The 12,703-nt window shown below is 42.0% G+C and overlaps 1 protein-coding gene across 4 annotated transcripts in view; it reads left to right on the top strand.

The window, feature by feature from the left end:
* The window catches only part of SASH1 (SAM and SH3 domain containing 1), a 308,822-nt gene extending 296,676 nt beyond the window's left edge, over nt 1–12,146 (top strand). For all 4 annotated transcript variants that reach the window (XM_044247105.1, XM_044247100.1, XM_044247094.1 and 1 more), the window contains 3 exons: nt 5,203–6,314; nt 7,511–7,642; nt 8,777–12,146. In XM_044247105.1, the coding sequence (XP_044103040.1) occupies nt 5,203–6,314; nt 7,511–7,642; nt 8,777–9,040 (1,508 nt within the window). In that variant the 3' untranslated portion in view covers nt 9,041–12,146. The remainder of the gene's footprint in view (nt 1–5,202; nt 6,315–7,510; nt 7,643–8,776) is intronic.
* The last annotated feature ends 557 nt before the right edge of the window (nt 12,147–12,703 follow it).

The raw sequence follows: 12,703 nt of genomic DNA, 5'->3' as shown, positions 1-12,703 counted from the left end.
AATCAGGGGTAAGAAAATGATGAAAGGAAAACATTTCAGAGGTAAATACAAAAAGTAACAGATCATAGTAGTATGTAAAAGTAGTAGATCAATCACTTATAACACCAGTACTGAGATTAAAGCACAAAAGCAGTAAAATCAATTGTATCTATAAAAATCAGTCAAGTGATTCACAAAATAAGATGTAAAATATGACATTATACACATAAAACATGGGGTTGAGAGAGTAAAGATTTAGTGCTTTTAGAATGATTTCAAACTTAAGTGACCATCAACTTAATATAGACTGCTATGTGCATGGGGTGTTGTATATCAAACTAATGGTAACCACAAATCAAAAGCCTGTAATAGACATGTAAAAATATAAAGGGAAATGAATCCAAGCATATCACCAGAGAAGGCTATCAAACCACAAGGGAAGAGATTAAGAGAAAAGAGGAACAGGGAAGAACTAAAATAACTGTAAAACAAGTAACAAAATGGCAATAAGTACATACTTAATTCTTACCTTGAGTTTTTGGATTTTTTTTTAAGATTTTATTTATTAGAGAGAGAGAGAGCACAAGCACAAGTGGGTTAGGGGCAAAGGGAGAAGCAGACTCCCACTGCTCAGGGAGCCCGACATGGGGCTCGATCCCCTAACCCTGGGACCATGACCTGAGCTGAAGGCAGACACTTAACTGACTGAGCCACCCAGGCACCCCAGTAATTACTTTGAATGTAAATGGACTAAATGCTCCAATAAAAAGGTGGGGTGACTGAATGTATAAAAAAGCAATACCCACCTCTATGCTACCTATAAGAGATTTATTTCAGACCTAGACACATACAGAGTGAAAGTGAAAGGATAGAAAAGCATTTACCATGAAAATGGAAGTAAAAAGGAAGCTGGTATGGCAGTATTTATATTGGAACAAATAGACTTTAAAATGGATAATGTAACAAGAGACAGAGAAGAACACTACATAATGATAAAGGGAACAATCCAGTAAGAGGATATAACATTTGTAAAACTTTATGCACCCAACATGGGAGCACCTGAATATATAAAAGAATATTAACAGACATAAAGAAAGAAATTGAGAGTAATACAATGATAGTAGGGGACTTGAACACCCTACTTACTTGGATGTACAGATCATCCAGACAGAAAATCAACAAGAAAACAGTGGCTTTGAATGACAACAATGGGTCAGATGGACCTAATAGATATATTCAGAACATTCTACCCCAGAACAGAATACACATTCAAGTGCACATGGAACATTCTTCAGAGTAGATCATATGTTAGCCCAAGAAGCAAGTCTCAGCAAATTCAAAAAGGTTGAGTGATATCAGGCATCTTTTCCAACCACAAAGGTATGAAACTAGAAATCAACCAGAAACTAGAAACTAGAAATCAACTAGAAATCTGGAAAGAGCACAAATACATGAAGGCTAAATAATGTACTAATAAACAATGAATGGGTCAACCATAAACAATGAATGGGTCAACCAAAAACTCAAAGAGGGAATGAGCAAATACATGGAGACTAATGAAAATGAAAACACAATGGTCCAAAATCTTTGTGATACAGCAAAAGCTGTTGTAAGAGAGGAGCTTATACAACATAGGCCTACCTCAGGAAACAGGAAAAAAATCTCAAACAACCTAACCTTACACCTAAAGGAGCTAGACAAAGAAGAAAGCCCAAAGCCACTAGAGGAAGCAAGGATGAGAGCAGAAATAAATGAAATACAGACTTAAAAAATGGAACAGATGGAATCAGGAGCTGGTTCTTTGAAAAGATAAGAAAATTGATAATATCTTTAGCTAGACTCATCAAAAAGAGAGGACCCAAACCAGAAATGAAGGCAAAAGAACTAACACACAGAAAAACAAAGGCTATTATGAAAAATTACATGCCAACAAATTGGTCAACCTAGAAGAAATGGGTAAGTTCCTACAAACCTAACCTTCCAAAATTGAATCAGGAAGAAAGAAAATTTGAACAGATCACTTACAAGCAATGAAACTGTAAGGCAATTTTGCTCAACACTATACCATCAATAATGCCACTAGCAATGACATTGAATCAGTAATTTAAAAAAACAACAACAACTCTCAACAAGGGGTGCCTGGGTGGCTCAGTAGGTTAAGCGTCTGACACTTGATATCCACTCAGGTCATGATCTCAACAGTTTTGAGATCCAGTCCCACATGGGGCTCCATGCTCAGCATGGAGCCTGCTTAACATTCTCTTTTTCCCCTCCCTCCCTGACTTGCACATGTATAGGTGCTCTGTCTCTAAAAAAAAAAAAATTTAAAAAGCCAAACTCTCAACCAGAAAAACCAGAACCAGATGGCTTCACAGGTGAATTCTGTGAAACATTTAAAAAAGAGTAGGGGGTGGCTGGGTGGCCCAGTTGGTTAGGCATCCAGCTCTAGATTTCAGCTCAAGTGATAATCCTCAGGGTTGAGGGACTGAGCCCAAGTCCAGTTCCATGCTCAGAGGGGAGTCTGCCTCTCCCCCTACTCATGCTCTCTTTCTAAAATAAATATATTTTTAAAAAACAGTAAAAATAGAATTATCATATGATCCAGTAATTTCACCACTGGGTATTGACCCAAAGAAAATGAAAACACTAATTTGAAAAGATATATGCACTCTTTAGCTTATTGCAGGATTATTTACAGTAGCCAAGATATGGAAGCAACCCATGTCCACTGATAGATGGATAAAGAAGATGCACTATATATGCTCAGCTATAGTAAAAGAATAAAATCTTGCCATTTGCAGCAATATGAATGGACCTAAAGGGTATAATGCCAAGTGAAATAAATCAGAGAAAGACAAATACCGTATGATTCCACTCATATGTGGATTTAAGAAACAAAATGAACAGAGAGAGACTATTAAATACAGAGAACAAAGGGGAGGTGGTGGAGGATGGGTAAAAGAGATAAAGGGGATGAAGAGTACACTTGGTGAGCACTGAGAAATGTACGGAATCATTGAATCATTGTATTGTACACCTGAAACTTGCACAACACAGTGTGGAGACTACGCGTGAACACTAGAAAGCCTGCCACTAGAGCACTGGGGCACAGTGAACTCCGAGTTCTAGTAAACGTCGAAGTCTTCCTGTAAGTCCCCAAGATTTTTCCTCTCCTGTTCATAACCTTTCCACATCCAAACATTTTCAGGAATTTCATTCCCCAAACTGTTTTTGGATTGGTAAGGATTTCACAGATAATAGTGGCAGGCAGATTGAATGCTTTTTCAAAAGAATCAAGGAGTACCTCCTGAGGAATGACAGAAGCTGGCAAACTGTACTTGACCTACAGGGTGAACCCAAGGATCTTTGCAGGACAAGTAGATGTGGAAGTGCAATCTATACACTCAGCTCCTATTAATAGCCAAAGGGAAGGAAAGCTATTTTAACTGATTTTTACACTTTACGTTTAGCAGGACATGCTTCATAAAGAAGTAATTTCTCTTTTCCATTTTACCTGTGATGACTAAAAAAATGGGACTGCAGGTCAGTATTCTTAGGAGTAACAATGGCCTGACGTTCTCCATGTAACTAATGAAATAATTATGTATAGCACTTAGCATGTTGTTAACACAGGCAGACAGGGTCTTGGGCCTCACATCATCACACATAAGGGAGTACTGAGGCCATCTGACCATGCGTCTGCTTTGCCAAGTACAGAATACTTCATGTGTTGATTTGTGTCTGATTTAAAAGGATGGGGCTATTTATAAGTCTGGTTGAGGCGGCTCTTGTTTTTACCCATCTTGGTGTCTGGAGTGATGCCTGACATCATACATTTAGTATTATCAGTTTGGAATTTGAGTTTGGTAGAAAACGGGAATCCTGGAAGGAATCTGATTTTCTCTGCTGATAATGGCCAATCCATTAGTAATGTCACGGTGCCCTGGCCTTTTCTCCTTGTTCCTTCTCCCTCAGTTGTACAGCACACAGAGGCTTTATGAGAGAAGGTCTTTCATTTACCTAAAAGTATCCATATCCAGGTTCCCAGAGTGGGCACCATCTCTACTCCTTCCTAATCCAGTCCATCCACCACCCAATGTCTTCTCACTGCTGTTTTATTGAAAGGCTGAGACTGCTTAATGGGGAGATGTCAAAATTTCTAAATTAAAATATTTCATTAGAAGTGTTTACTGAAATAATAGACCAGGAAGAAGGCCTTTCTTTCAGAGATTACAGTATGCTTTTTCTTTGTATCTTCCAAACCTGATACGGGTTTAAAATTTTTGTCTTTTTCTATTGGCCTGGAATAGTCTCAGGCATTTCAACCCATCACCAAAGCACACATCAAACATAGGGGTAACCGAAATAGAGCAAAGGACAGTTAATTATGGAGTGTCTGTGTTAAAAGCACTGATGAAAACTAAGCATTCAGCACAGGGCCTGACCACACGAAGTAAATTCTCCGTAAAGCTTATCAAACAATACTAGCAGTTGACCTCAACTTAAGCACCATCATATCAGTAGATGATGTCTGGTTAATCAGTTCAATTATCAGCCTGATAACTGATCTTAATCAGGGCTATTGCTACCCCTGGAAATTAGAACCATATTAGTATTTTACAGATTATGTCAGGCAAAATACTTAGTGAAGCTTGTTTACTGACTTATACCAAGATGGGCTGACTTGTTTCTAGGATAAACTGACTTCACACACACCAACAAGCCAGAGTAAGAAGGGAGAGCTTAGAGAAAGGCGTACTTTGAGAGTTCTGTGGTCACCAGTAAACGTTAGGGTGACACTGGTAGAATCCAGTCCACCAGCCCTTCACAGCCTGACCTCAGGAAATTGGCCTCCCTGAAAGAAATCCCGTCCTATGCTTTCTAAACTGTGTACAGATGATCAAACTCTATTATTTCTAGGCCTAATGTCTAGATTTATTTTACTGCCTGACATAGCCTATTCCTTTTCCTCATGACAATTAATTTCAGTCTCTACGGGTCCATTAATTAGTCTGAGAATTCTTTCTAAAAATAAAGATGGGGCCATAATAACCTTCTGTCACCCAACGTCCTAAATGGTGATTTTTCTGTCCTTAGTATCATTCAGCAGTGGGACACAGGAGTTGGAGATATCAATTATGTCAGCATGTCTTCACACATTAGTGTGACTGATTTGTGTTTTTGTTTTTTTTTAAATGACTAAGATATTTCCTTGTCTCACAGGCAAGAGTCGGAAGACTGGCCTTCTCTCTGTCAAGTCGTCAACGGAGTCCAGCTTAAAGTCGTTCAACAGGAATCAGCTGGGCCACTACCCAACGCTGCCTTTAACAAAGTCGGCCGATGCACTGAAGCAGGGGGAGGAGGGCAGGCTGGGCAGCGGCCTTTCCCCTCGCGCTTCCAAGTGCTGTGACCAGCCATGTGGGACTGGTCCGAACAAAAACCGAAGAAGCCTCCCTGTTTCCATCTGTCGGAGCTGCGAGACCCTGGAGGGCCCTCAGACTGTGGAAGCTTGGCCTCGATCCCACTCCCTGGATGACCTTCAAGGAGAGCCTGCTGCTGAGAAGGATGTGCCTGGCAAGGTGACAGACCCCTGCCCTCAGACTGTACCACAAGTGCCACAAAAGACAACCCCCTCCATCGCAAAGGTTCAAAGCCCCAAACGAGACCCTGCTGTTGACAATGCACTGCTACTGACCCAAAGCAAGAGATGTTCTGAACCTCAGAAGCCAGCGACTAGGAAACTGGAAGGCTCCCCAGCACCCTCTCCCGGTGGCGCATCCCCTCCTCCGTGTCTGCCCAAAACCTACGATGCCCAACATCCCGGAGTCAAACCCAGTTTAACAAGGATGCCTCTTGAGGGTCACAGGAAAGGACTCAATTTTGAAGGAACGTATCACCCCCCGGGCACCAAAGAAGGCCTAGCTGCTGAGCAGAGGGGCCCCGAGACAAGAGCACAGGCCAAGCATCCGGCCCAGCCTCCGCCTGTTCCTGCCAAGAAGAGCCGAGAGCGCCTGGCCAACGGACTCCACCCGAGCCCCCCCGGCCCCGACGCCCCAAGCCTGCCTGCAAAAAAGGGAAGCCCCAGTGACTGTCACTCACCTCAGGCTTCCAGGCCTCCCTCGGGACAGGAGCCTGGCAGCCCCCTGAGCGCAAGACCACCGCCTTGGCTCTCCGAGCTCCCAGAGAGCACAAGCCTCCAGGAGCACGGCGTGAAGCTGGGCCCAGCTCTGACCAGGAAGATCTCCTGCACTCGGGGAGTCGATCTGGAAATGCTCACGGAAAACAAGTTACGAGCTGAAGGCATCGATCTCACTGAGGAGCCATACTCTGATAAGGTACTGAAGGCCATAAGGGCCTCTGCTTCTTTAAGTCAGGCAGCTTGGTGAGAAGAGCTGCACAGCTGCCCCACAGCGCTGGCCCAGTGGTGAGGGCACCCCCACCGACACTTTGCCGAGGGTGGGGGGGGCGGGGGGCGGTGGCAGGGGAGGCAGGTGCTGGCATGGATGGCAGCCACGTCCAGATGAAACACAGACAGTCTTGGACTTTTCCTTTCTTTTCTTTTTCTCTCTTCTTTTGCTTATTTTTAATTTTGGCAGCTGTATTTTGCAGGGAGAGCTGGTTCCAGAAATGGCTGGCTTACTGGACAGACTTGTAGTTTCCAATGTTTATGAACCAGTATGTTTATAAATGTTAACAAATCCCCATTTCATTTCCTATTTGTAAAATGGGATTAATAATAAGCTGCACAGCTACCTTCTGCAGGTATTATTAGGAACAAGTAAATGTGAACACACTCTGAAAATTGCAGAACCCTTTTCAGACATAATTATATTGTATAGTTATCTGTATGAGTGATGGGGGGAATGATTATGAGATCTCTCAGTGTACCAGAAACACCGAGAAAACTCGTATCATGAAAACTCACTGCTTATTTGAAAAAAAAAAAAAAGAGAGAGAGAGAAGATCTACCAATACCAAAAGGATTCTGAAGACAAATGATAATAGATGTAGCTGTGCATTGCTCCTAAGAATGCATATTCTTTGATAACGCATTCCTGGGAGTCCTGGTTATAAAACTCTTTTGACCACAAATCCCTTAAAGTACGATCCTCCACCCCTTGCTCCTCCTCCTTGATCTTTAGTGAATCATCCCCTCTGAAAGGGAGGTAGTGAGAGCTGTTCTCTACAGTAAGCACGGGCCGACGGCCTGACAGGGTAAGGGAGATGCAGCGCCAACAGCAGATGCCCTATGTAGGTCTCCCCTGCAGACTGGGAGATGGTCCGCAGTACCACTTCTGCTTTACTTACATTTCACAACATTTTCCTAGAATTCATCGGTACCGGAAAGATCAAAATGTAAACCCATTCTCTCTAAAACATCCATCCTGACTACAAATACATTCCTCTAAAATGAAAACTGTTGGTGCTACTTTCTAGTAGCTACCGGTGTCTTCCCCTACCTCGTGTTTGCTGTTGTTGAAGAAGAAATTCCCTGCAGCCCTTGATGCCGTGTTTCTGTTCCCCTCTGCAGCATGGCCGCTGTGGGATCCCTGAAGCCCTGGTGCAGAGATACGCCGAGGACTTAGATCAGCCCGAGAGGGATGTGGCCACCCACATGGACCAGATCCGCGTGAAGCTTCTGCGGAAGCAGCACCGCATGGCGGTGAGCAGCTGGCGCCTGTGGTGCCCCCAGCCCGGCTTTTGAAGCCCATTTAGTCAGAGCGCTGAATGAAGAGCCTGCTGGCAACATTAAGTAGCCCTGGGAGCACGGCCACTAGCAAAGGAGACACCTGGAGGGAAGGGAATATATATTCAGCCTGCAAAGTTTTAGAAATTCAGTTTGGGACAGAAGGAAAAATGAAAATGTTCTATAATCCTAGCAGTATGAAAAAGGTCTTAAAAATCTGTCTAGTCATCTTTTCTGCACATACAATAGTAAATGAACAGGTCTGAAACCCATTTTCAGTGATCAGATCATGAATCTGTTCCTAAACATGCTTTTATCAGTATGTCAAAATGCTCTAGTAAATGTACCCTCTTTTAACCAATCCCACCTATATTGTTGAAACACTTAAATTTTTCCCCAACTTATTTCAAAAAATTTAGTAAAGAATGCCCTTGTTAATATATAATCTTTGTATAGACTCCCAAGGTTAATTTCTGAGTATATATATAGTGCTTTAAGGGGGTTTGCTTACACAAGCATATACAAGGTCTCAAGGACTTGCACACTTGATAGTACACTACCTTCCTGAAAGAGAAGCACCTGGTCTTCTCGGAAGTAGTGTAAATGTCCATTTCCCTCCCCTAGCCAACACTTGGTATCACTGTATTTTAATTTCTTTATAACTACATGGATGAAATATTTAATTTTCCAGTTAATGTAGATTCAAAGTACAGTGGAAAATCTGTTTTATAAAAACTCTGCCCATGGACTGTCTTGTCTGCCACACACTGCAGAGGCCTGTCTCTTGAATTACCTAGGGATTTCCTTGAAGGAGACAAAATAACAGGGTATAAAAATGCTTACAGTTTGGAGACTTGGACACATAAATAGGATTAGAGCTAATTCCAAGTACTTTCTAGAACCTGAAAAACTTCCTTTAAGATATGTCTCCCCTTTGAGAAGCTGAGAAAGAATTCTCGAGGCTACTCTTGGTCTCAGACATCTCATGGCACGAGCGCTTTCCAGTAGTCTGGCAGTGTACTATTTGGGTCGTGCTTCTTTTAGTTATAGAAGGAGCCCTCTGGCAGCCTCTGTCATGTCTTTATAAAATTGCTTTCTTTCTTTATCCAGATCCCAAGTGGTGGACTCACAGAAATCTGTAAAAAGCCCCTCTCTCCCGGATGCGTGTCATCTGTGTCAGATTGGCTGGTTTCCATCGGTCTGCCCATGTACACCAGCGCCCTCACCGAAGCCGGGTTCAGCACACTGGGCCAAGTGCCTTCTCTGTCCCACATTTGCCTTCAGGAGGCCGGCATCACAGAGGAGAGACACATAAGCAAGCTCGTGTCTGCAGCCAGACTCTTCAAACTGCCACCAGGCCCCGAGGCCATGTAGCCAGGCCCATAACGGAGCTCCCTGGACCAGAGCCACCCTTTCACTGTGCTTATGCTAATGCAATTCCTCCTCCTCGGGACATGCAGACCAGATCCAGAAGAAAGGCCTAGTGTATGGCCACACAGAGCATGAAACCTTGGCACAGGACTGATGACCCTCTCTTCTCCAGAAAAGCCCCCTCGAGGAAACTGGTGTGGTTCTCTTTGACCCCCAAAGAAAAGACAAGCACTTATTTTTATTTTCAGAACACAAAGGACCAGGAAGCCAACTTGCCACACATGCTGTGCCTCCAGTCTGTCTTGGTGTGCTGGGAAGGCTGGGAGCAGGGGGAGGGGCAGCCTGTTTTGTTTCTGAGAACGCCCTTGCCCTTCTGTCTGTCGCCCTGCAGGATACCTGAGGGCCAGACGGGCTTTAGCTAGGCCAAAGTAACAGACTCGGGAGTTCACTGTACACTATTGACCATGCCTGTTTGTTCAAAAGTAAGAAAATCTGGCTGCACTAGGGAAAAAAAAAAATCCTATTCTCCTTTAAGTAAACAAGAGACATTTTAATAATTGCTTTCTAGCAATCAGCTTTTATTTGCCTTAATATAAGCTTTGAAGCAGTTATCCTAGTGTTCACTACCCTGTAACCATAGTTTCCAATCTTCAGCTTAGACTGCCATCTAACATATGTGAGATGTTTTCAGCAAAAAACAAAAATGGGCTTTTCTAATTGCCTCAACTCTAACATGGCTTATTTTGTAGGGGTGTTTATCAGGCACAAAGTTCATGTTGGCTTTCAGTTTTTACACTAACTACAAATCCAGTAAAAAGCTATCTGAAATTCAGAGATGGGGTGTGTACATGAGTGTGTGTGCACACGTGTGGGTGAGCGTGTGTGTGTGTGTGTATGTGTGTGTGTATAGCAACTACCTTCACTTTAATCAGTTTAGTTTTGTTTACCACGTTGGTCATTGTGCTGCAGTATTGACTTGGACTCCTGACCATGCCCATCCCCAAATCGGCTAACAGATCAGCTTTGCAAAGTCATTGGAAAGTTGACTATTTCAGAAAGATGTTTTTAAAAAGGGAAGCAGTTTGTAAGCTATTTAAAAAAAATTTTTCTAACTTTCATAACTCAGATACCATTTTCCTTCCTTATTGAGAATATTCTTTTAATTTGGATAAAAGTTCATTTTGGAGCCAGATAAACACGTTAACTACGTATTAGGTATTTGCATATTTTCAATTGTTTTCCAACTGATTGTAGCATTTTCCATCCTTTTTTAGTGTGGTGTCTGATTTTTCTAGCACAGAGAAATTCAGACAACTAAATTAAGGTTTCTGTTGCTTACTAAATGAATTTCCTTTACATTCTTAATCATGAGAACTATTTTAAGCACTGAATGTGATCATTTACAATAGAAACACTTTGAACACAAAGCCTTGATCAAAAGCTCTCAAACATTTCATCTGCTCATTAAAACGATTTCCCTGGGGGGCGGGGGGAGTGATTTCATTTACAAAGCCGTCTTCAGCATTTGCTCTCTGTACTTGGATCCATGTTTCTGAGGAAAAGGAGATGTTCTCAGGTGATAAATTTTTTCATGCTTTGGTACACATTTAAAAAATATATGTCTCTTCAATAATATTCACCTTCTAGAAGATGCCATGTGAAGAAGTTGTGGAAATGCAGACTAAAATTCTCAAGCTGCCCATTTTCTACTGAAATCTTAAGAACAGCCCGTTTTACCACCTCGGGTTGTGTGCACAGCCCCCATGGAACGGGACTGGGTTGCAGGGGTACCTGTGACCATGCCGGAGATGCGTCTCTCTTGCTGGGACGGACGTGGGTGTGAGGACATGCGCTCCTCACCCAGCTGCCCAGTGCCTTGGCCCGACATTCTGCGATCCTACTCATCATTTAAGCTGACTGCACCCAAGTCCCGAAGTTGATCATAAAGGAGGAGAAATCTGTGAAATTTCGCAGTTAGTTCATTTGCAGTGTAAGATTTTCATGTCAGTAAAAGTGGCACCAGAAAAGGGAACATCCTAGAGGAGTTTTTTGAGAATGCCAAACCATATTTTTGTCACTCTTCTTTGGAAGTCATTGCCTTTGCATAGAAAAATCAAATTCAGGGACCATGAATGATTTTCAGTGGGAAGATCTTCCTAATAGGGGGTCTGATGAGGTTTTTACTTTATTGTGCTTTAAAAAATTTTTAAAAGAACCTTTTTTTTAATTGTTAGTATTTGTTTGGACTTTTGCTTTAAACGTTTAATTTGATCCTAGAAAATCCTGAATGTGTGTGTGTGACTTTTAATGAAGGTGGTTTAGGGGCCACCTGTCAGAAGACAGGTATGAGGCATCAGCAATATCTGGTTTTAATCAGTTGCACTTGGTACAGAATGTTGAGGAAGGGTGAAAAGTGTAGTCTTTGGAAAGCACAAAAGAAACCTAGAAAGGCAGTTTGGCTCAGGTAGCTACACATCCATTGTGTGTAATTTTTAAAGCTGTCTAGAAGAAATTCAGCCAGCCCCAACCACTATTTACATTCCCAGATAACCAAGAAGCAGATAGATTTTCATGGCCTTCCGTAGCAGCCCTATTCTCTGTCCTGATCCCTTGTGTGGGTGAATTTGGAAGTTACTAGTCTATGGCAAACCAGTTCCTGACATAGCAAAATTTGCTTTCATAACTGCAGCAAAAGAAATCAGTTCAAGTCAATGCTGCATGTGTGTACTGTATTATTTTCACAAAATATAGTAGTCTGAGTCTGAGTTATCTTGATTTTAAATTGATAGAGAAAACAAACTGTCAAGCAAGTTATATAACAACTAACAACATTGCACTTTCTGTATATGAAATCAATATTTAAATAACTTATTTTTCTCCATTGCTGTTCTTAAACATTGTAAGTAGCTGTAATATACCAGTCCCAAAATGTCCTTGCGATTGCTTCAGCCCAGGAAAGCTGTGTATTGTTTTAAAAATTGTAAAAATTGTGACGATTCATTTAGCAAAGAGAAAGGTGGACAGAAGGGTTTTCCTATGTATCAAAACTTGTCTATAATTATGTCATCTATGTACCTAGAAAAAAAATAAATTTCTTCAGTTGACTATGCCTCTCTTGTTGTTCCTTGGTATTTCAAAGATGAATGGAGTAGGAGTGAAATTTACGAAGTGTATACAAACATTTGTAGAACTTCTGCGGCATCAACAAAACTCGCTAATACACATTCCTTCTCTTTGCCAGTTTATTGCTTTTCCCAAATATTGCATAATCAAAGCCTATAACCACATCTTCTGAGACCAGAAGGAATTCTGGAAGTCATCTGTACTCTTAAGTCCATCAACTTTCTTTTTTTTTTTTTAAAGATTTTGTTATTTATTTGACAGAGATCACAAGTAGGCTGAGAGGCAGGCAGAGAGAGAGAGAGGAGGAAGCAGGCTCCCTGCTGAGCAGAGAGTCCGATGTGGGGCTCGATCCCAGGACCCTGGGATCATGACCTGAGCCGAAGGGAGAGGCTTTAACCCACTGAGCCACCCAGGTGCCCCAAGTCCATCAACTTTCAAATGAAGAACCTGAGTCCATGTAGGTGGTTGACTTGCCCAGTATTACAGTTAAATGGTAACAAAACCTAAGCCTTTCATTGAAAGAAAATAAATTTAGGTTGGGAT

The sequence above is a fragment of the Neovison vison genome, chromosome 1 (genome assembly GCF_020171115.1).
Source record: "Neovison vison isolate M4711 chromosome 1, ASM_NN_V1, whole genome shotgun sequence".
Taxonomy (NCBI): Eukaryota; Metazoa; Chordata; class Mammalia; order Carnivora; family Mustelidae; genus Neogale; species Neogale vison.
The sequence above is the reverse complement of the archived record's forward strand: the minus strand, read 5'-3'. Positions and strand labels throughout refer to the sequence as shown.